Here is a 24,125-nt window from a genome sequence, read left to right as displayed (position 1 = left end):
TCCGGGAGGGGGAGGTAATGTCACAGAATGGCCCGTCTCCAGCGTCATCGCAATCACTTTCACCTGCACCTTGTAATTGATCACACGCACCTGCACCTCATCACGGTCATCAAGATACACTTAAAAGCACACCTCAGCCACTAGTGTTGTGCGATCTCGTTGATGCAACGTGGACCCGATCGTCTTCCAGACCTGTTGAGTATAACCTCTGAAATTCCGTACCTGTTTGTGCTTCCCTCCTGTGCTCCTCTCCGTTGTCCTCCTGTCTCTAGATCGTCCAATACTGTGGCTGATTCCTCCAGTCCTCCCGTGCATCTTGTTGTCTCTGCTCCTCGCTCCTGCGACCAAACGAAGCCACAGTCAGCCTCACGCCTAAGATCTTGCCGAACTCTCAAGACCTGCACTCACCTCCTATCACCAGCTCCACTAATCTCTTGCATGATTCCTGTCAATAAAGTCACTGTGTTAACACTTACCTCTGTGTCCGGCAGCATATGTAACAATGTTTCCACGAATGGAAAATGTACTGTATCTCTTAGGGTCTAAAAAACATGTCCGGGCATATCACTTTTTTTCAGACGCATGGATGGATTAAATAGTTGCTAACTTGGATAAGTTTGCCATTTTAATCTATTGAGCACCCTTTGATAGCAATAGGGAGAAATGTTTGGAAAAGTTTTTCATCACAAAAGAACTCAATGGTTCTCAGCTCATTCATTCTTGTTCTTATTCAAAGGTGTGAAACAACCCGAACGTTTGGCAGAACAACCCATCCGAGATCGTTGTGACACTTCATAACACATGGTAAAACAAAATGGGCGACTCATATCCTGATCACAAAATGGTCACTGCCATAAACAGGAGGTCAGAGGTTTCAGTTTGACACCTGGTGTCATAAACCTCAAGAAACAAACATCAGGAAACAGGAACAGGAGGTCAGAGGTACCAGTTTGACAACTGGTGTCATAAACCTCAAGAAACAGGAACAGGAGGTCAAAGGTGTCAACCTCAGGTCATAAATCAATTTATTTTGACATAAGGTCCCTCATTTTTTCCTATGATATTCAAATTTTATGACCAGCACCTGTGTCTGTGTGTATATATATATATATATATATATATATATATATATACATGTACTGTGCAAAAGTCTTAGGCCACAAGTATTTTCACCAACAAAAAATAGTTTGAAATCAGTTATTTCTATCTTTCTCTGTAATGTGTCAGCAGGAAATATCAGTTTACATTTCCAAACATTATTTTTGCTATTAATTGTAATAATCCAGTGAGTTTTTTTGCTTGCACAAGGAGTCTGACAACAGCCAGTGCTCCACACTGAGATGTGATCTGATCATCATCCAGTCTGTCTGAATGACATGAAGAAACAGAACAAACTGAGACCGACTAAATCCAGAAGAACTGTAGCAACATCTCCAAGATGCTTCAGGAAACCTCCCTGCAAAGCTACACTACTGTGAAAAGTTTTAGGCACTTGGGTAAAAATGCTGTAAAGTGAGCATGCTTTCAGAAATAATGCCATAAATAGATTTTATTTATCAATTAACTTCTATTAACTAAATTAAACCAACATTTGGTGTGAGCACACTATGCATTTAGAACAGCTTTTGTCCCATGTGCACTTGTGCATAGTTTTTCAGGTAGCTTTGCAGGTAGGTCTCTTGAAGCATCTTGGAGACGTTGCTACAGTTCTTCTAGATAAAATAAAAACAACAATGGTGTCAGTTTGTAGTGATTTAGCTTACTTAAAAGCACAAAATATTTCGCAATGACAAAGTACATATCTATATTAAAGTTTATTCTGCTGACAATAATAATAAAAAACTATTTAATTCAATATTTTGTTGTTTTTATAACCATTAGGTGTCACTATGTACATTTAGTCATATCAGGAATGATTATCAATAACAGTTTAGTTTGTCATACAAATATAACATAATTCGAATATATATTGTAAAATCAATATACACGGTCTATTAGTTTATTAAATTGCATTAACTATTTTTTTAAACTGTCTACCACTAGAAGCTAAATCTGGACCTTCGTGGTCATCCTGCAGTGTTTTTTTTCTTTCTCACAATGATTATAACATTTAGCTAAATATAAATAATAAATGATAAAGTGTAGGTAAATAAATTAATGACCGGTAAATTGATGTCTTTTTGTATAAATGTATAAGTTACTAACTAGGTTCTGCCCAAAGCATTCTTTCTCTCCTTTATTAAATTTAATTTAAGAACGTTTTAATTGTTTTTAATACACTTTAAAAATGATTTTTCAAAGTTGTAAATAAAATAAAATTTATTTTTAAAAAGTATATCATTACATATATTACAATAAACTAATTATTATTAATAAATAACACTGACGCTCTATCAAAAAGATGTTTAGTAATAATAAGTGATTATAAATTAATTTATAATGAGGTAAACTTGGCGGATATGGCGTCATTTCTCAAGTGCGTGACGTGATCTTTAAATAGCCACCTGAGGCGTGATTAGAGAAACGGTTGAACACCGTTAGCGCTGCTGAATGATATTCTTATTATTATATCATTACTGAACTGCAGTTTATTTCTTTGTGTTTGATTTTAGAGTAAAAGCGCGACGTTTAAGCTCAGGTAAGTTACTTTTATCTTCTGCTGAGTCAATTGCGACAGGTGTTGTGTCAATATTTACCTGGAAGTTTGTTCTTGGTGGGTTTAATTGTTTTTCATTTAACTTAGTTCGTTCTGTAGTAACATGAGGCTTCAGAATATCAGTTTGTGAAATGCTGTCTTAGTACATTTAGTGTTGAGTTATACACTGTCTAAATGTGTGTGTGTGTGTGTGTGTGTATATATATATGTGTATATAACGTTATGTGTATTTGTATATGTGTATATATGTATATATGTGTATATATGTATGTATATGTAACGTTAGATATCATCAGTGTTTGTGTTTCGCGGCGGTAGGCCGCTGCTGTTTCTCATTGGTTCATTCAGCTGTTTTCTGTGGATGATGCGATGATGAGACATGGCCACATATGGATTATAATGGCTTAACGGTGATTGTGGTGCTGTTTCGTGTGTTGAAGGCTGATATTTTGAAGGTGGAGGGCACCAGACCCGTTTAAGTGAGTCTCGTGGTTTTCTATGTAAAGCGAAGACGCTGCTAAACCTGTTTAAGCGATCATTTACAACATTAATGCTCGGTTGGCTGCACAGTTGCTTTAAGTGTACAGTTGTATTTCTCTTATTAGTATGTAAAATGTATCCACACTGCATAGTGAAAACCGTATGCTTATTGCAATCTCACAGCGACTGGCAGTGAATTTGTGTGAGATATATACACACCCTCCTCTCTACACAAAAGCTAAGCATGCTGACTGCTGTATTGTTTGTTCATGCTAACAACACAGGGGGGCATGAGTAGTTCAGCGTATTTTTCATGGTCTTTGCAGGTATTATTAAAATTATACAGTGGGGTAGGCTTGCCTTTTTTTGTTGTTTCAGTGCAATTACTTGGCTTGTCTGCTAGAATAAGACTCCTTTTGACGTTAGATCAGTATTTATGTAGCACTGTCGTTTGAGGAGCATTGTTTTCCTTTTCATTATCTCGTTTTATTTAGTATTAGAATATAAGAACAGATTTTATTATCTGTCATTTTATATTCTGTTTAGGTTTTGAGACTGCATTCTTTAGTACATTGTTTGTTAAATGTAATTTGATGCATGAGTCCAACATTTACTGTTATCTTGGTGTATGATGATGATGATGATTGGCTCTTCTTGAAACAACAACAATCAGTGTACTCATGTGAAAGTGTCCGGTCAAACCTACTGCATCACACAAAGGACAAGTTTGCTGATTTCTCAACCAGATTTGTGTTGTTACCATGTCAGTAGTATGTAGATGAACAGTGTGAACTCTTTCTCCAAGCTTCCTGTCCTACACCCAGATCTACCCATTATTTGTCCGCTGCATGACCCACAATATCATCCTTTTACAACTCCGGGGATTTTGTTCTGCCCTGTGAAATTACGGTTGTTGAAATTTCCCCACCTCTGTGGCAAAAGGGTATGCCAAGACCCCTTTTCTCTTATTTTGCTCGTGTCATGCAAAAAAGAAAATGCCAGGAATGAATTAATGGCCTCTTGGTTTGCAAGGATGCTCTGAAATCCTCCTGGACTTCCTCTTGGAGCATCATTGCAGTTCTTTCAAAAAAATAAATAAATATTGCTTTGGCTAATCAGTGTCATGTTGACCTCTATATACATCTCTTCTATGCACTTCTAAAAAGTTGAAATGAAGAAAATATTAGAATTGATCATGTATGTTGACCAGATTGCTGCCATCTGGTGTAAAAAGATAAATAGCATGACTTCATATGAAGTCAAAATCATACAAAATAATGTCCGCTGTGCACGAATTACAGATTTTATGCTTAGAAAATATACATTTGAATATTAATGTAGACTTCCAACTACTTCTTTGGTTTGGTGTTAGTGTGTGTGTGTATATGTATATGTGTGTATATATATATATATATATATATATATATATATATATATATATATATATATATATATATATATATATATATATTAGTCAGACTTGCATTCATTTCTCTATAGGTTTTACCCGATACGTATCGGTTCCATTTAGTTCTGAAGATATGAGTTTTCCGACATCACATGATGTCCGTTTTCTTCCCCCAGATTGTATAGGCCTATCTAAAAAAAAAAAAAAAGTCACCAACTTCTAACAGTTTAAGGCCCCGTTTACACTAGTGCGTTTTTCGTTTTAAAACCGCATTTTAGAATGAAAACGATCAACGTTTACACTGGTGTTTCTGCTGCACTTCAGAAACGATCTGTTTACACGACACAACCGAAAACGCATGTCACATGACCATTCATACAGGTACAACCATAGATGCGTATAGGTAGATTCCCTATTATTTAGAAGGCGGACGTGTCTATGTGCTTGGAGCGGTCAAATGAGGAATCTGCCTATACATATCTATGAGTACAACAATGAGCATGATGTTATTGTTTACACGGTCATCAAGGATACGCAGAGCAAATGTGGGCAGCCACGCCATCGTTTTCAAAAGTCTCAGTTTTCGTCCGTTTAGACTGAAAAGCAACCCCGGAGTTTTCAATCTAAAACGGGGTCTGCAGCATTTTCAAAAGTCTCTGTTTTTGACCTCCATTGCTTGCAGTATGTTTGTGTGAAAAGATGTTGCCATGTACACCAGCAGGACAGAATGATCAGAACTTTAGGACTGACCCATATAATCCTGACTCTTTGATTTGGAATGAGCAGTCAGTAAAGACAGAGATGGTACGTAAAACACAGTGCCATTAGTCAGCTTGATTATAGCTAGTGGCCAAATGTCACCACAGATAGTGCTGTCAAACGATTAATCGTGATTAATCGCATCCGAAATAAAAGCTTTTGTTTAATGTGTGTGTGTACTGTGTATATTTATTGTGTATATATAAATACACACATGCATGTATATATTTAAGAAAAATGTTACGATTATATATTAAATATATTTTTGTATGATATAATTGATATGAATATAAATATATACATGTAAATATTTTCAAAATATATGCTGTATGTGTGTCTTTATACATAATAAATATGCGCAGTACACACACGATATGTAAACAAACTTATTTTGGATGCGATTAATCTTTTGACAGCACTAACCCAATGATACACCACCACAAACTCTTCACCCCTCCCCATCATTAAATCGGTAAAAAAAAAAAAACATCCACACACGGAGTACTATGCACTGAAATTTTTATTTCTATGCACTTTCAATGTTCATTGCACTAGTTTTTATATATCTTAATGTGTAGCTTATTCATATCCATTTGTAATTATTTTCATAGTTTTTGCTCATAGTGTACATGCATTTACTGTACAATCCATCTGTATAGTATGTTCATATCACCATAAATACTGATAGTATTTAAAAATTTGTAAATTATGTCCATAGTACTACTGCCTTATCTGTATATTCTGTACATATGTAAGATATATTGTAGGCACTGACTGTATATCCTGTACCTCTGCTTATTGCACTTCTGGTTAGATGCTAACTGCATTTCGTTGTCCTATACCTTACATGTGCAATGACAAAGTTGAATCTAATCTAATCTAATGATTTGACGTTATTTTATGCATGAAATGGCATCACTAAAATTCTATTTGTAACATTTTATTTTTACAAATGAAAAGCTATTTTTAAGGTAATATCTGGAAATTACAGCTATAATTTAAATCTGACTAAATGGGATTATAAACCACACTTTTTTTTTACAGTTTAAAAAAAAAGTCTGTTATGCTGCATGATATTGCAAACTGTTTAGCATTCATTAATTTCGTATAATTAACACACTGGTATGCAGTGTAAATAGTTTTACTGTTACTGCACTTTGATATTCTTCTAGATACATAGGCTACTGAATTGTCTCGTACATTCAGAGCTCATTTTCAAGAAATTCAGTTAATTTTCAAAGATTATCACAATTGGTGATAATTGCCAAACCAAAAAACTTAATTCAGAAGATTCTGCAATTATAAACATTCAGAAATTCAAGTATTAGTAGTATAAATGAGGCAAAAAAATTATCCATTAACTAACCCAAAACAGACACACTGACCCTCGATCAGCAGAACATTATTGTTCACTCCTGCATGTTACTGCAAAGTGTAAACCATGATGCGTCTCAGCTAATCACATGTGATTGGATCAGCAGAGATTTAATACAGGCTGAATACTGGGCATCACGCTGAATTCCTTCTATTTATTTATTTTTGCGCTTTTACAGATGCAATTCATCCCATGTTCAAAGTACAGTGAAGCGCCTTTAAAATGGATTGATGGCAATAGAGATCCTGAGGATAATGAGGGAGGGACAGGGAGCATTTAGTGGCTCACATGTCACGTATACAGGAGCTGTACACAGGAAGTAGAGCAAGCCTTCTTAATTCGCTTGATCCCTCCAGAGCTCCTTGTGCCTGTAGGAGCGTGAGTGTGCAGTAATGTGATTGTTCCATGGGATGACCAGTGACGACACATGGGATATGGAGAGCTGGGGCTGGACGGTGCTGTGTGTATTACACCTGTTTGTTTTTTTCTGTGTTTAAGTGTATTGCAGGAAGCCTTAGCTTTAATGCTAGTGCTGTTCTTGGTATCGATTTAAGGCTGGAACTTTAACAGCCGTAAGCTGACGTTAATTATACATTGTCAGGTTACTGTTTAGCATGTGTTCTGCTCAGCAGCTGCTGTCTGAATGTCCTTTGTCACACTGTCAGACCTCAAGCAAGCAAAATGGCTCCAAAGTTCACAGATGTGAATGCTGGGATTATTCCTAGAGAGATGGCAGTTGTTACGGTCCTTGAACCATTGGCTTGAGTTTGGAAATGGTGGCTGGGCGCAGTTAGTGGAAAATGACCAGACCCGTTTTCATTTTTACTGGATGGCTTAGATTTTTTTTTTTTTTTTTTTTTTTGTGGGTTGAGTGTTTAAGATTGGAGTTTGTTTTCTTTGTTGTGGAGGTTTAATGTGTGCAAAATTCTCCACTTGGTCTTTGCTTAGTTTTTTTTTTTTTCTTTTTTTTTTTTCTGACCCATGGTGGCACATTCTAAGGCAAACATCACTATATTCATGTTATTAATACTAGTGGTTCTACGAGCCCCTAAATGGTGAACTACCAGGTGATCTACTTCTTTTTTTTTTTTTTTTTTTTTTTTTTTTTTTTTTTGGCAGTTTAAAGATTAATGTGTTGGCTGATGAAGTGGTTAACAGACGCTCTCCCTTTTGTCTGTTTCCAAAGCTACACAAAGCGTATAATGCAGGCATTTTTAAACCAGGGTCTGACTTTAAAAATGTTTTCCGTTTATAGCAATTCACTCTTTTCACGTAAAATACTTGGCTGAAGTTTGAAAAATATTGAAATAAAATCACTTTTAAAAATATGATTTTACTGATATACTGATTTGCACGTGAAATTGGGCTTTTAAGAGGAGTGAACGTGCACTGCTGGAAGGGGGCACAATAATGGTTTTATCTCCTATTGTATTTTCATAATCATTTGAGGCTGAAATCGAAGCTGTAATTCAATTAATTGTACAGCCGTAAGTTTTATTTTGATATTTTTACATTAATGATTTTATTATTGGCTTCAACCCACAAACCCCATTTTGGGAAATTACAGAATAATCCAATGATTTGAGAGATTTACCAGATTTGGCCCTTGCCTTAAGACATTGTTCAGTTATTTTATTTCTAGACGTTTGTTAGAGAAAATAAGTGTGTGAAGTTTGTGCATATCTCAGCGACGTTTGGTGGCATTGTCTATAATAATAATAATAAGCTGTAGCTACATTTAACTGCTCCAAAAGCACTAATGTTACTTCCTTGCCACTGAGAAATGTAGCTTTACAATTGCAAAACAATTTTATTGACGTTGCGGTGAAATAAGTTTGCGTGTGCATACAGGGAGCAGAAAAAAAACTTGCTTTCCATTTAATATAAGGTAATTTGTCATTAATATAAGGTAATTTGTCATTTTTATCATGTAGTCAGTCATTTTTGTTTGCTTGGTGTTTGTGGTTTCTGGTGTCTTTTACTGTTATAGGGTGTAAATGGATGTTTGAAATAATTTGCTCAATTGATATGTAACTAATGAAGTTGACAGACCTGCAACTGCATAGCTGTGTTTACATAGTCAGCCAATCAGGATCATTAGTATTAATTGTTGCTTTTTGTCTGTCTCCATCAGTTCCAGCTACTCCTCTTCAGCACAAGACTTTGAGAGGGAGCTCAGGATTGGGCCCGTCTACGAGTCACCCAGGATGTCCAGACGCAGTCTCCGTCTGCACACCAACACAAGTCACTATGGAGACGACAGTCTACTTGACTCGTCTCTTCACCACAGCATCTCCTTCAGCCGTGACCAGTGAGTGCAGTCTGTCCATGAAAATAAGCATGGATTATTTAGCAAAAATTATGTAAGAATTAGGCTGTTAGTGCCATATTATAATGCATTTTCTTTTCAGGAATTTTAGTTTGGCCTTTAATGTTGGTGTTAAGGAACAGACAAAATAAAGTGTAGAAGATGCAAAGAAAAGCTACAATTTAAGTTCCTTTTGTTTTATATGATTCCAGTGGCCAAGTAACTGAAATCTAATGCAGTTGCAGAATTAGCCACACACGGATGCAGCTACTTTGTGTCCACTAGAGGTCCTCTTGCTGGCATTATTAAAGGGGTCCTGTTATGTCTTTTTCACTAAGTCTAGATTTGGTTTTTGGCTACATAAATACAGACATACAACAATGAAGTAAAACACTATAAACCTATACACAATTAACCTACTGACAGATTTTGACTATATAAATATAATATAAATGTTAACCTATACATAAACTAAAAAATACAAACTATGCGAATGCTTCACACAATACTATACAGGTGCATCTCAGAAAATTAGAATATGGTGAATATTTTCGACTGTTTCTCATCTTTCTGTTGAAAATATACCATAGATTCCATATGGGGTTCAGGTCAGGCATGTTGGCTGGCCAATTAAGCATTAAGCACAATAATATCATGGTCGGCAAACCATAAAGCTTGTCAGCAGATGGAAGCATAAAGTGCTCAAATCTCCTGGTAGATGGCTGCATTGACTTTGGACTTGATAAAACACAATGGACCAACACCAGCAGACGTCACGGCACCCCAAATCATCACTGACTGTGGAAACTTCACACTGGACTTCTAGCAGCTTGGCTTCTGTGCCTCTCCAGTCTTCCTCCAGATTTCATACCTTGATTTCCAAATGAAAGCAAAATTTACTTTTATCTAAAAAGAGGGCTTTGGACCACTGAGCAACAGTCCAGTTCTTTTTCTCCGTAGCCCTGGTAAGATGCTTCTGACGATGTTTCTGTTTCAGAAGTGGCTTGGTAGCCCTTTTCCTGAAGACGTCTGAGCGTGGTGACTCTTGATGTGACTCCAGCTTCAATCCACTCCTTGTGGAGCTCTCCCAAGTGTTTGAATCTGCTTTGCTTGACAGTATTCTCAAGCTTGCGGTCATCCCTGTTGCTTGTGCACATTTTCCTACCCAATTTCTTCCTTCCAGTCAACTTTGCATTTAATATTCTTTGATACAGCTTTCCTTGAACAGCCACCCCTTTCAGTAATGACCCTCTGTGACTTGCCCTCTTTGTGGAGGGTGTCAATGATCATTATCTGGACCATTGCCAAGTCAGCAGTGTTCCACATTATTGTGGTTTCAAAGAACAAGAGATACCCAGAATTTATACTGTATGGATGGTCATTTATTGAAACTCAAATGTAAATATTCGGTATAAAATATTTGTGACTTTCATTAGCTGTAAGCTCCAATCATTAAAATTAAAACAAAAAAAACTTTTGAAATTTACATGTAATCAATGTAAAATATATGAAAGTGTCACTTCTTGAAAAAAATTACTTTTTCACCATATTGTATATTTCTGAGATGCACCTGTACATGTGCAAAGAGAAACATCGTAAGTCAAGCAGCCAGCTGAGGAACAGTACAAGATGATTTGTAGTGCATGAGCATGTAAACATGCATATATTAATGAGTATTTTTTGTGGCATTATGTACACACAGCAGTGTGTGAAAGTGTCTAAATGAATGTTCACTCAACGTGAATGTTCTATGCAACATCTCTCTTCCCAGTCTGTCTCAGGTGACCTGTTTGGTTCCTGTTTCAATAAGGCCCCTCCTTACTTTCCAAAATATGAAATCTACTCTGATTGGTTAGCTGGCCCAGTATGTTGTGATTGAAGTTTAATCTGCTCACCTTTAAATATTAACAATGGTGTCAATTTGGTCATTTGTTGTAGTTCTTGGAGTGTTTTTTGTTAAAGAGAATATCTCCCTTTTGGAGTGGACTTGGATCCTTTTACACTCAAAAAGCCACCTTACACAGTTGAAAAAGAATAGGACCACATTCTTCAAAATCTTCGGTGTTCAGCAAAAAGAAACAAACAGTTTTGAAACAACTTGAGGGCGAGTAAATGACAACATTCATTTTCAAGTGAATTATCCCTTTAAACGTAAAGGGATAATTCACTTGAAAATGAATGTTGTCATTTACTCGCCCTCAAGTTGTTTCAAAACTGTTTGTTTCTTTTTGCTGGACACTGAAGATATTTTGAAGAATGTGGCTAACCAGTTTCTGGTTCTCATTGACTTCTATAGTATGGAAAAAAAAAAATACTATGGAAGTCAGTGTGGACCAACAGCTGTTTGATTACCCACATTTTTTTAAAAATCTCTTGAATTTGTGTTCAAGATTGGGAAAAGTTATGTAGTGTATTTCAACTTTGTCACTTTTTAGCTTCAGTGCATTAACAATATTATCTAAATGGAAGGAGGTATCAAGAAAGTAAAGCCATCAATATGTTGGTTCTGTTTTCCGTCCTCTCTCTTCTCTTATTCTGTCTCTTTGTCTTGCAGAATACTGAAGAGCAGAAGAGCTCATCAATCTGTTTCAGGGACACCACAGATTGTTCAAACTCCGAGGTCTGCCTCAACGTCAATCCTGCAGGCTCATAACAGCACACTGAACAGCTGTGCACCCAGCAATGCCTCTCTGCTGTCCTCTTTCTTAGATGAGTCCTCCATACAGCAACACACCCTAGTCGACAGCTTCTGGGGTCAGTGACTTTCATGATCGCTATGATATGATACTCTGAGTTGAAATAAGATTGATTGGACAGCTGAAGCATTGATTTTTATAATTTTATTTATTTTTAATATTAGGTTTGGATGAAGACTGCGAAATTAAGGGTAAGTGTTTTATTTATTTATTTATTTATTTTAGTTTGGATAAAGACTGCAATATTAAGGGTTTTTTTTGTTAGGTTTTTTTGGGTGGCTGTATTTACTTTTTATTGTATTTTTATTTCAGACCAGACAATCATTGCACACCACAGCACAGTGGAGGCTAAAACACAGACCTCTACAGCACAGAATGGCTACATCTGCAAAGACTCCTCCAATGCCTCTCCATCCAAGAACAACAGTTCCCTTCATGATGCTACTGGGCATCAGGCGTCTTTTACAGAGATACCCAGCACAGCCTCCTTTCCAAACACTACGTTGTACTGCAGGGACAAGAATCGCAAATACAAGCCAGGTGAGACAGTTTGATAATGCACTATAAAGCTGCTGTTAATGTCAAACACCTTACATGATGTGGTCAGGTCTTCAGAAATGGCCTTTGAGTCCTTCAGTTCATTGGATGCTGAGTATTATTGAAGGGAAAGTGACTTCATTGTGTCTGCAGGTGTGCTGGGGATGTTGTCTGAGACGTGCCTGCGTAACGGAAAGAGAATTGCTGCATTTGTAGTGTACATATGCACACTACTGATGCAGATGGCTCTGCTCAAAGGTATCAGCCTTGATTAGTCTGTCGTTCACCTCTCCAGGCTGTGGGGTTCCTCACTAAATGGTTTATGGCTGTTTAAAATGTGTATATATAAAATCTATATATAGCCTGGATAATTATGTTTGGATGGACTTGGATTTTAGAACTTAGACCTGTACAGATCTGCACACTGCATGCATGCAAAGCAGCCTGCTGGGTAAAGATGTTCTCCACAACCACCGTCACTCACTCTGTCTCTGTTCAGTCTTTCCTGACCACTCTTATCACTTCAGATATCTTTGATCATCAGATCTTATGATTTAATATCAGCCCATGTCTCTCCAGGCCTGCTGTTATCAGTGTTGCAGTGGTTTGTGCGAGTGTGTAAGGGAATCGCTCGCTCTACAGCCACTGTGCTGAAGGCACTGCAGTCTGTGCAGCAGAAGAGAGCAACCAATGGCTGTGCTAACGGAGGTATCACTTTCTCTCAGACCCTCTGGTGCCTAGATATTATGTCCACTTATTAACCAAACTACTGTTCACACTGTACAAACAGCCAGAAACAGGCAACTGCTTATTCTTAAAGAACTCGTTACGCTCATGTCGTCACACTCAAAGTCATTTCAAGAGAAAGTCATTCATTTTGAAGCTATTTTGTTGTAGGTTTTATAGAAATGTTAGTTCTTAACTAGACTCTTGATTGGTGACCGACACATTTGTTCACAGCAAATAGTTATTAAAGAAATTGTGAATTGGTGGACTGGGGCTCATTTGACACTAGAAAACTACTTAAAATATTTGGCCGCCTCCAAATTTCCAGTTGAATAATCTGGCCCTCAAAACAAATGTAGTTAAGGAGCCCTGATGTAAACAGCCCCCTTCTGGTATGCTTGCAGGCATCATACAAAAGATATCTGGTTTGCCGGCGTTCCGTCGTCTTGAAATTGAAGTTGCAATAACGGATATAACTGTTCGTAAACCAGGTTAGTAAGTGGGTTTTTATCACAGTGGTCTTATATCAAGTATAATTTTAAAATCACCCTAAAGGTGAAGTGCATCTTCTGTGACACTTGCAGAATTGAATGCAACTTCCAAAACCCCACGGAGCCCATTTTATTATTATTTTATGGCACCATATGGGTGTTCACAAGTGACCATTGGTAAAAATGACCATCATTCTTCCTCTGTACTTGGTAAGCAAAATATATACAGCACTATCGATGAATAGGATACAAAGTGGGCCTGAAAATGATTTATGTATAATCAAAGTACATTTCACAACAATTAATTGACAGACATCGCATGCTTTATAACTACTTGCTTTCCACGGCATGTCTATTTTAATGGTAAATAATAGTTTAGTTAATTTTATAGTATATATATATATATATATATATGTGTATGAGAACATTATATTATATATAGGAACTCTCTTTAGCTGCAGATCTGTTTCTGGTTGAGGAACCCGTGACAAACTTTATTTTTTATTTTTTTCCCCCCCCTCGCTTTAGGTTTTGCATTTGAGCACCTGTCTCTTCTTTCTGTCTTTTGTAAATTTAGTCCCTTAGTGGAAGTGTCTCTCAGAAGTGGCAAATCTAACTCATCTTTGGCTATCCCATCACACCTGAACAGTCATTTCAGATGTACCCTTCTCACCCTCTTTTTTTTTTTTTTTTTTTTTTTTTTTTTTTTTTTTTTTTTTAACAGGCTACTTTAGTCTCTTCCATGGTGTTTGACCTCCTACCTATAACTTACAACTTTTTTGCCCTTCCAGATGTTTCTTCGAGGGCATGGTTACGCTGTGAATAAACAAATGCGCCTGTCCACCATGAGCACTGCCTTGGTTACATGCAAATCTCACTTGTGAAGTCTGTCTATGCAGAGCTGGTATTGGAGGAATGAAGAAGACTGGTACAGAACTGCAAAGGATTCTTGGCTTTATCTGATGTTTGTTTGTTCTGTTTTTCATTATAGGTAATGAGAAATACTACAGCAGTATGAGTGTTAAAGAGGTAGCGCTGCAAAAGGAACGACCAAAGATCAGCGGTGTACTGTGTAAGTACACATTTTTCACTTTCGGATATTTTTCCACCAAATCATTAGGTGTTCATATTTAAAGTTGTGTACTGTAAGGAACAAGGCACACAGGGTTGGAATGACGTGGGTCAGTAAATAAATTTTTTTTTTGGTCAGTTACAGTTTTAACTGTGCCAGTTAATCATGCTGTCTTTTTAGATGCCTTTCCTTTAGTTAAACTCTAATGTAGTGCATATTTCCATTTGAGAATGCATTTGTAAACACACAAATCATAATTGTAATCAATACATCAAATTGCCTATGCATTTTGCATGAGCAGTGCTATTTTTATGCCACTGTCGGCCACTTACGTGGTTACAAATAAGATCGCTAATTGATTTATTGGCCAGTGTTAGGGATTTGATTTTCACTGCAGGGAATATATCAGTGTAGATGTGTATATACAAATTAAACGGCCGTCTAAAAAAAACTGACTGACTAGTTTGAGTGCAACCATTAGAAGGAAGCTGCTTAGGTCACTTGGTATTGTAGTTGCATACCCTGATGCATAATAGCAGAATGATTAATAAATGATTGCTCTAGTAGATGTGAAGTGCAGGCTCAGTGTTTGCACACTTCTGCATACAGCATCTGTTTAAAAATGTCTATGTTGGTGGTGGCTATCATGACCTATATTAAAAGCACAACAAATGCTGAAGGAGTAGAACTTTAACACAGTTTAACACATCATTTTCAACCGTACACTGATTCTGACAGGTGATGACTGCAAAAGGAAGCATAATTTTGCAACGGACACTCATTCTTCCCAGGAAGAGAAGCCTGTAGAGACCTTATGGTCGCTCATAGTTTCTACAGGTTATATAATCATCTTTCTTGCCCTCAGTCTTGGTCATTCCAAGAGCTTATGGTTTGGGAATAGTTGACAAGCTAGTTAATGTTGCTGTGAGCTCTTTCCCTGCATTGATGGTTTCCAGGTTGTGGTCAGGGCAGTTTTCTCCCCGGCAGGTGTGGGTTTGTTTCTGTGACGAGCTTTCAGACAACCTTGCATGGCTTTTCTCTTTGTTTAGTTTTCTGTGGCACTGATGCTCTGATTCCATTTGGGAATCTCTTTCCTTTTCACGTGTAGTTATAACTCTAAGCATCTTTTCTTGTCATGCATCCAATTTATTCAGGCATATTCAATACATTCAGGCAACAGTCCTGTTAGAGCTCTTGTTTACAGTTACAATGTGGTCCTGAGATTTCAAAAGAGCACCCACTGCATATTGAAAATTTTGAACAATTACAACATTGTAGTAAACTGAAGAGAGATTCAGTATGCTGCACTAGTGAAATCAGTAATCAAATGTAAGCAAATTAGTGACAATGGCCTAGTTTTTTTGTTTTGTTTTTTTCTTGTTCAGAATGTTGTCAGATTTACTTCCATTGAAGCACAAGTTGTTTTTTAGCATCGTTTTTATAACATCACTTTTTTTCTCACATCATGCCACCCTCTGTCTGATCCTTAGATGGCATGATTCAAGATTTTTATTTGTCACACACACAATTATACAGGGTATAACCAGCAGTGAAATGTAGGTCAGGTCCACTCCAAGGACAGTGCAATTATAAAGAATACAAATATTAAGAAAAGGAAAAGTAGAAAAAATAAGAGGAATAAAATAAAGATGAAAAAAATATAAATATAAATGTGCAGATGAGTATGTTGTTGACTTGGATAATAATAAGAGGAATGTGCAAAAAGTTGCCCAGGGTATTTAAATAGCAGCAATATGAGGTAGAGAAAAATTATGAATATCTATTGATATGGTGATATTTACATGGAGTCAAGAGATGTTATGATACAGAGTTAGAGTTTAGGCTACGGAAGCGCTTACCAGATGGCAGCAATGTGAATAGATGGTTACCAGGGTGATTTGAGTCCTTGATGATTTTGACAGCTCTGTTTTTGCAGCATTTGAGGTAGATGTCCTGCAGAGAGGGGAGAGCAGACCCTGAGATGCGCTCAGCTAAGCGCACAACTCTCTGTAGTGCTTTGCAGTCCTGATTGGAGCTGTTTCCATACCACACTGAGATGCACTGAGTCAATACACTTTCTATGGTCCCTGAATAGAAAGTTTTCAGGATTGCTGGTGAGACCCTGAATTTCCTCAGCTGTCGCAGATGGTACAGTCTTTGCCTGGCTTTCTTAACCTGTGTTTGGATGTGTGTAGTCCAAGTCAGGTTCTCGGAGATGTTTACACCGAGGTACTTGAAGCTGCTCACCCTCTCCACTGGGGTCCCACTGATCATAAGAGGACAGCAGAACGGGCCTGTTTACTTCTAAGACAATTATGTAAACATTCTCTTTTCATGTGAAATGAGAAATACTGCATTGCTGCTCTCATCTCCAAAGGAGTTTTAAACTCCTTCGTCCCTATATTCCAGCCTCTGTTTCAGAACAAGGCATTTTAGCCGTTTATTTGCATAGTGCAACTTTTCTCAAAAGGTCAAGGAAAATTTGATTCATCGATCTGATTCCTCAATTTGATAACATGAGCCCTTTTTAAAGCAAAGGCTGGGCATACAAAATTACAGAAATGTGGAGTTTATTAAATTCATTTATCACCTTTTCACTCAGACCACTTTTACATAAAGTGTTGAATAGTTTTCACTAGTAATTTCATGACCTCTAGACCTTACTGTGTTTTTTTTTTTTTTTTTATCCATTTAAATTTTAGGAGGCCCATTTTGTTTTTAATTTCAGGATGAATGCTACAAGATGAAAAATGTGCAATTTGTCAGCTTTTTGCAAATCTCTTGTATGTGACCCCTCGCTGTACACCCTAACCCTGCTCTTGTGCCCTAAAGAGTATGCGCTAATCAACACTTCAGTGTTTTTTTTTTTTTTTTTTTTTTTTTTTTTTTTTGTCTTTCTCTTTACTCATGCTGTACTCTGTATATTTCCAGGGAAGACAACCTCAGGAAGCTTCTTGTGGCTTGTTGATTTCTTTGCAAAGTGAGTGGTGCTCTCTTTTCCAATTCTTTCTGTACCTATCTGTGTCTAATGCACATCCAGGGTGGTTATATAACAATTAATTCATTGTTAACTTTGAAGTAATTTCAACTGAAATCTTCACCATGATAGAAGCCTTACCCTGTGTTTCTCAACTTTGATTAAATGACTACTAATTAAATATGAGAACTTGCAATCAGACTCATTGTTTTGATTTAATTTCATTGTTTTGCATTTACTCTTACTTACTGCAAATTGACCATTATGTAACTCTGATCTATATCTTCTGGCATGTGCCCGATCTCATTTGGTGCTTTTTGAGAATCACTTACTGTTGCTTTGAACAGAACTGAAAAATATTTAAGTCTTTTAATCGCACTGAATGGTCACATCACTATAAATACTATATAGCTAGATCTAAGATCTGTAGGATCAATTGTATCATTGTTTTGTACCGGCCAGCCCAAAAACTTGCTATTTTGTTTTATGTTGCTATTTGTTAAGGCACAAAGGCATTATTGATATACAGTACAACTTTAAAATGTGTGTAGTTAAATGTGCTGTACAAATAAATTTGACTTAATAAACAGACTGTCCATAAACCTTAATTGGTTTATTTTTTTCATTGGAGCAGTGGCCAAAACACTGCTAGTGTGTTAAAGTATAATGTCACATGCAAAATTTAACCAATCCTCGTCCTCTTTCAGGTGTCTCCCTATGCTCTCTCAAGTCCTATTTCTTGTACCTTTCCTTCTGTTTCTTGGTAAGCTTGCTGTTCATGAGTGATTTATAGATCTAAATGTAAATAAGCTCCTGCATCCTCATGCGTTTCTTCTGTGCTCTTCCTGAAAGCTCTGTGCTACTGGGGGCCGTCCGGACTGTTAGCCATGCTGCCTTCTGCTAATGTGATGGTGTGGAGAGACTCCTCCTACGTCACCCCTCCATCCACCTCCATGGGCGACTCGGAGGAGAAACAAACTGCCTCTGACACACACACTCGGGTTGTATTTACCTTTAGAATTTTACTAGTGTATTGGAACCTGCTGAATTAGCTTTCTTTCTACCAATACCAAAATATTAAGTTGACTGTCTGTTATTATGTCTTCGTCTTCACAGAGGCCCTCAGTTCTGTCGTTGTCATCAGTAGAGGCAGAGAGGTTGATGCGTTTAGAGGACAACTTGTCTCAGCTGTGGGATCGAGTAACGGGGGGTTTGCTCAGGCAGGAGGAGCAGCACACTGAAGTGCTCAGTCTGTATAACACACTGCGCTTGGAGCTCCACACAGAGAGACTCACAGACAGAGAGAGTCTAGGAAAGTGGATTGGAGACCTGCTGGAGGAGCGATTCAGCCTGCTGAAAGGCGAGGTGCAGAAAGAGGCAAAGTACACGCAGCAGGTGATAACATCACATAATGTCGGTCACTAAAGATCTAAGCCATTATAATGGAATATTGTAATGGTCTTGATTTGACTTTATCCCTAGTAGTTAATTAGTAAATGCTTGTCATTTAAGGCGGATATTGTGTATGTTGAGTCACTGACAGAAATTGAGATTAACATTTTAAAATATGGACCAAGGAATATTGGGGGCTCTGGTTGTTTTATTCCCAGTTTAACAGACTTGTTTATTGTCAGTTATATATTATGTAATATCTTGATGAACAATCTTCAATTCTGTCACTGTCTGCAGCATCAGGAAAAGCATGCAGAAGAGAGTCAGTCAGAGAACACTCGACTCGCTGAAGCTGAGGCTCTCCTTCAGACATTGGCACGCAAAACTGAGGTGTGACACTCAGATTATACAAGGAACACACAAGATGCTTTATTATCAGCATGCAGAATTGTTTGTAGCGGAAGGCTCTAAACCACTGATGTGAATTATCTTTGGGCCAGAGTCTGCGCATGACTTTTGATTCAGCAACCTGTGCAAATTCAGCTGTATGACTGACTTGTTTAATTTAGGAGTTGCAGAGAAAACAAGAGCCTGCTTTTAGAAAGATTCCTGAGGCTGAGGCGCCTTCCTCTGATCCTCACAGGTCGTTATCATATTAAATCTTGTTTGAACAGTCAACAGTGTTGTCTCAATCATTAAAGTAATATTCAAGGTACTTCATGTAAACTGGTGTAGTAATGTATGCGTGTTCCTCTTCAGTGAGGAGGCTGAGAGCAGCTCCAGTGAGGATTTGCTGGCAGAGGTGAGGCGGCTAGAGGAGACTTTGGAGCGCATCAGAGATGATGTGCAGGGGCTGATGGGATGCAGAAAAAAGTGTGAGCAGCTGGAGTCCCTTTCAGTCTCCGTAAGTGCTCTGTTGCATTTCAGTTCATCATCTGTAGTTTTTGCAGTGTTTAATTTTCATACCTGGCATTTTAACATCCTTATCTAGCCTTATAAACATTTTGATCATTTGTAACCTGGAAGAAATCAATTTCTAAAAAAAATTAGAGATTGTAATAGTCTTGCCACATTTTCAGTTATAACCATACAAGTAACTTTTTTTTTTTTTGGCATTCAGGTACATTCTAACACCTTGCGTGACTTATTAACCCCTTAATTGTGGCTTAGCACATGATTAATGTAAATTACAAAACAATTTAACTGAACTTTGCTCTAAGCTGTAGCATATGATTAGACTAAATAGTTCTAAATAGTTAATTTCTAAAAAATAAAAAAATAAACATTTCATTCTGCTGCCAGTTATTGATGAACCATAGCTTAAAGTTATCTTTTTCATGAGTTTATGCAAGTAAAATGTTTTGTACGAAGACTTTCTAGAGTAATATTTGTTTTGTTAAAGGAATATGTAGGTTTCACAAATTTGGACTTGCTTTTAAGCAGTTCGGTGTTAAATTTCTTTCTTTTTAATTGGTACTTGTAATTCTCATGTGATTTTTATTTCATGTACTTGTAATCAAAATTTCTTATAAATATTGATAGTTTTTTTTTTCTTGCATCACACTGGTTGTTATAGCTCAAGTATTTGAAATGTCAAAAAATATTTCATTTTATTAACAAAAAGTGTAATTAAAGTGGTAATATGACAAACAAAGAAATGGTAATATTCCAGTCATTGAAATGTTTGCACATTCACTTAGTAATGAGAAGTTCTTAATCCGATACAATATTGTTTTATAAGCTTATGTACCTCCAGGTGAAAAACCAGCTTGAATGTGTAAATGCTCTCCTGTGGCAACAGTCCTGATGCATCCACATATAAATGTTTTAAATGAGATGACTACTAAACAGGACTTGAATATTCCAAAAGCCAGATTTTTTTTTACCATCTGTTTGAAAGTCTCCTCACTTCTGGATCTGCTCTTGCAGGTATCCGAGCAGGTGGAGAAGGAAATCAGGTCTCTGTTTTATGGCAGTGACAAAGCAGAAGAACTGGAGCTTCCTGAATCTCTCCTGCAGTGGCTCTCTGATCACTTTGTGAGCACCACTGAACTGCAGGCTTCACTCAGCGCTCTGGAGAGCAGCATTCTGGGTAACCTGTCCCTTCAGGTAGAGGAAGGCCAGCGACCTTCTAAAGAGACGATCACCCAAACTGTACGACAAGCCACAGGGGAGGCAGGCCTTTCTGAGGAAGTAAGCTATTGAGAACTCCGAGCATTTTAAGAAATGAATAACTCTCTATATTTAGATATGTAATGCTACTTATGTGTTTTTTGTTTTTTCTCTCCACAGCATGTACAGTTGATTGTCAACAATGCGATGAAGCTCTATTCAGAAGACCGCACTGGTCTGGTGGACTATGCATTGGAATCTGGAGGTATAGTAATAATCTTATCTCTGTGGCTCTAGTTTAAGTTATTTTTACAGTTTTTATTTATTTTTAATTTTTTTTGTTTAGCTGTAGGAATGTAAAACACAGAATTAGGGATTGCATGCATTCTAGCAATATGTGTTGACAGTGCTCGGTAGATTACTTTGGAATCAGTAACAGACTACTATTCATAAGTACATGACAACTTGTATTTAGTAGCGTGATCCACTTACACATTTTATGTGATATAATCAGACTACTTTTTGATCATTTTTAAAACACGTTTTATACAGTGTCCGAGAGAGCTCAACACCTGCAAATTAAGAAAACAATTTCAATTTGACAACACACGCACTGCAAATGCTCACAACACAACCACAGTTGGCCAGGCAGGGGCCACTTGGGCTTTTAGGGGACACTTCTAAAATTGAACTGTAAAAAGCAGCGCTATTAAAAATGTGTATGTCCAATGAATGCAAATTTGAATGTGTTTCTTTGTGTCTGTAGGAGGCAGTATCATAAGCACACGTTGTTCAGAGTCCTTTTACACCAAAACTGCACTGCTGAGTCTGTTTAGCCTCCCACTGTGGTACTTCTCCCAGTCACCACGTGTAGTCATACAGGTTTGAGAACTTTCACAATTCTGATTTTCATTCATGTACATTTATTTTTAAAGTCTCCATTGCTTTAATGGTAATTTCTCCCCTTTCTTTTTCTTCATTTGGCCCTCCAGCCAGATGTGCATCCTGGGAACTGCTGGGCATTTAAAGGATCACAAGGTTATCTGGTGATTGGGTTGTCAATGAAGATTGTGCCTACAGCCTTTTCTCTAGATCATGTGCCCAAATCCCTGTCGCCCACCGGCAACATCAGCAGCGCCCCACGAGAGTTCAATGTATATGTGAGTACACATGGAATTTTTTTTTAGAATTTCATAGAGATTGCTCCCTCAAAGAGCAGTTTCTAGAAAATTAAATATTGTAGAGTGGCACAAAAGTCAGTGTTCGGTGCCACATGTTCCTTCAGTAATGATGCTGAAAATTCAGATTTGTCACCACAGGAATTTTTTTTTAACTCCTGATATTTTGAGGTTTTCCAGGTATCTAATATTTAACTTGGGGTCAAAGTTATACTTTTTTTATTTTTTTTTTTATTTATTTTTTTTTTTCCTCTCTGTCCTATTAAAGGGTCTTGATGATGAGCAGCAGGAAGAGGGGCAGTTGCTTGGACAGTTTGTTTATGATGAAGATGGAGATGCTCTTCAGACTTTCTTTGTATCTGTAAGTATCACACAAGCACAGTTTTCCTGTGTATTGTGATTTTTCTATTGTTTAATGCATTTAATCACACTGTAGCTGCATGAAAATCAAGATGTAACTGACTGATAGCTTCTTGTGAATGGTTTTGTTGTTCATGTTATAAATAAAGTCAATACAGGGGGGAAAAAAAGGAGTCAATATGGAAGTTGTAATTGCCATCAACCAGCAGTAGCTAACAGGGTCATGCTAGCCAGTAAATATTTATTTGTAATCATTGATTGATTGCCTAATCTTGTACTTCTGTCTCGGTCTTCCTCAAGGAGGAGGTCCCGAGAGGTTTTCAGATCATTGAGATGAAAGTGCTGTCTAACTGGGGTCATCCTGAATACACCTGTGTGTACCGTTTCCGGGTTCACGGGAAGCTTGTTGAAGAACTTGCAAGCAGTTAAGACTTTATGAACCCCTGACAATATCACTCATGCACTGGAAAAGGAATTGAGCTCTTGAGAATAATGTGCTATGAGTTACACAGTTGGGCCTGAGATGACCTGAGGGCTTTGCATGCTGGTACATGTACTGTTAGGCCTGAGGGCCAGATTCAGCACTTGCACTCTTCTGAAGCATCACACTGTTTCCACTGTCAGTCATCAGGGTTATGCTTATTGTTATGCTTATTTTCCATTGTTATTATTATATACTTTTTATCATTATTATACCCTATTTGGCAGAATTGTCACCAGCAAAAAATGCATTGACAAATTTCTGAACTACAAACAAACCACTGAAGAATGTATTTTAGACTAAATGTATATGTTGTAAAAAGTTCCTCAGTTTTGTGCTTTTTTGTTTTCTTTGTTTTTGCTAGCTAATATGTGCCCTATTTAAGAATGGCTAGATCGCTATTTATTTTTGTGTATTTAAGTTGATATAAGTGACATTGGATTGTGTATTTTTGTAAATGCTTTTCATGATCTTTATGCAGAGGATTTTGTAATTGCCATGTCTTCATAGGTTGGCTTTTCAAATAAAAATCTAATTTTTTTTTTAATTATTTTAAAGAAGGATTGGATGTTTATTATTGTGGATATTATTCTGCAGTGCACAAACTGTTTCCCCAAAATACATTGTTTAAATTGGAGTGTATTACACATGGTGTATGACATTACAGTAAAAATGAAACCATACACCACAATTTAAATTATTTCAACGCGTTAAGAATTTTGATTCATTCGCACACAGTAATGAGGTAATACTGACAGCCCTAATTTATGCGTTGTATGCAAGTATTCTGCTATACTGTTGTAAAGATCTTCTTGATAAACATTACAAGCTCAAAGCCTATATGAGCCATAAGACATGTATGCAAACTTGTTTATATATATATAAATTCTCTGAATGCTCAAACTATTTTTTTTTTAAACAGTTTTCTTCTGACAATACTATCATATCAGACTTTACAGGGTTAAAAAGTGTGACAGTACTTCATTTAAAACTATTTAAACTTTTTATAATTATTATGCCTTTAGTTTTAATTAACTCACATTTAAAATATGAAAAATTTGATATAAGCAAGACTTTAAAGTTTTCATAACTTGTTTAAATGGTGTGTTTTATAGAC

At 37.0% G+C, this 24,125-nt stretch overlaps 1 protein-coding gene across 6 annotated transcripts; it reads left to right on the top strand.

Annotated features, from left to right (window-relative positions):
- The first annotated feature begins 2,498 nt into the window (after positions 1-2,498).
- Positions 2,499-23,563, top strand: LOC306852074 (SUN domain-containing protein 1-like). Of its 6 annotated transcripts, none has more exons than XM_079388688.1 (22): positions 2,503-2,638; positions 8,813-8,989; positions 11,541-11,740; positions 11,847-11,873; positions 11,995-12,222; positions 12,373-12,477; positions 12,799-12,927; positions 13,350-13,436; positions 14,428-14,508; positions 17,440-17,488; positions 18,193-18,248; positions 18,338-18,486; positions 18,602-18,880; positions 19,175-19,267; positions 19,447-19,520; positions 19,637-19,781; positions 20,807-21,070; positions 21,170-21,254; positions 21,756-21,871; positions 21,982-22,149; positions 22,436-22,528; positions 22,828-23,563. In XM_079388688.1, exons 2-22 carry the CDS (start codon positions 8,886-8,888, stop codon positions 22,954-22,956), a joined length of 2,661 nt encoding a protein of 886 aa, XP_079244814.1. In that variant the 5' UTR covers positions 2,503-2,638; positions 8,813-8,885; the 3' UTR covers positions 22,957-23,563. The 6 variants fall into 6 exon arrangements, with proteins under 6 accessions (XP_079244816.1, XP_079244814.1, XP_079244813.1 ...); XM_079388687.1 differs by lacking the exon at positions 2,503-2,638 and adding an exon at positions 3,016-3,135; XM_079388690.1 differs by lacking the exons at positions 12,373-12,477; positions 12,799-12,927; positions 13,350-13,436 and having other exon boundaries at positions 2,499-2,638.
- Positions 23,564-24,125: the final 562 nt, after the last annotated feature.

This window comes from Barbus barbus (genome assembly GCF_936440315.1).
Source record: "Barbus barbus genome assembly, chromosome: 32".
Taxonomy (NCBI): Eukaryota; Metazoa; Chordata; class Actinopteri; order Cypriniformes; family Cyprinidae; genus Barbus; species Barbus barbus.
This window is presented reverse-complemented; position numbering and strand designations above follow the sequence as displayed.

What these genes read in the sequence shown, in the direction of transcription:
- LOC306852074 (XM_079388688.1), top strand. Translation starts at nt 8,886, where the DNA reads ATGTCCAGACGCAGTCTCCGTCTGCACACCAACACAAGTCACTATGGA. An exon ending in CAATGGCTGTGCTAACGGAG is followed by an intron (nt 12,928 to 13,349) that starts GTATCACTTTCT and finishes GTATGCTTGCAG; the next exon opens with GCATCATACAAAAGATATCT. An exon ending in AGGCAAAGTACACGCAGCAG is followed by an intron (nt 18,881 to 19,174) that starts GTGATAACATCA and finishes CACTGTCTGCAG; the next exon opens with CATCAGGAAAAGCATGCAGA.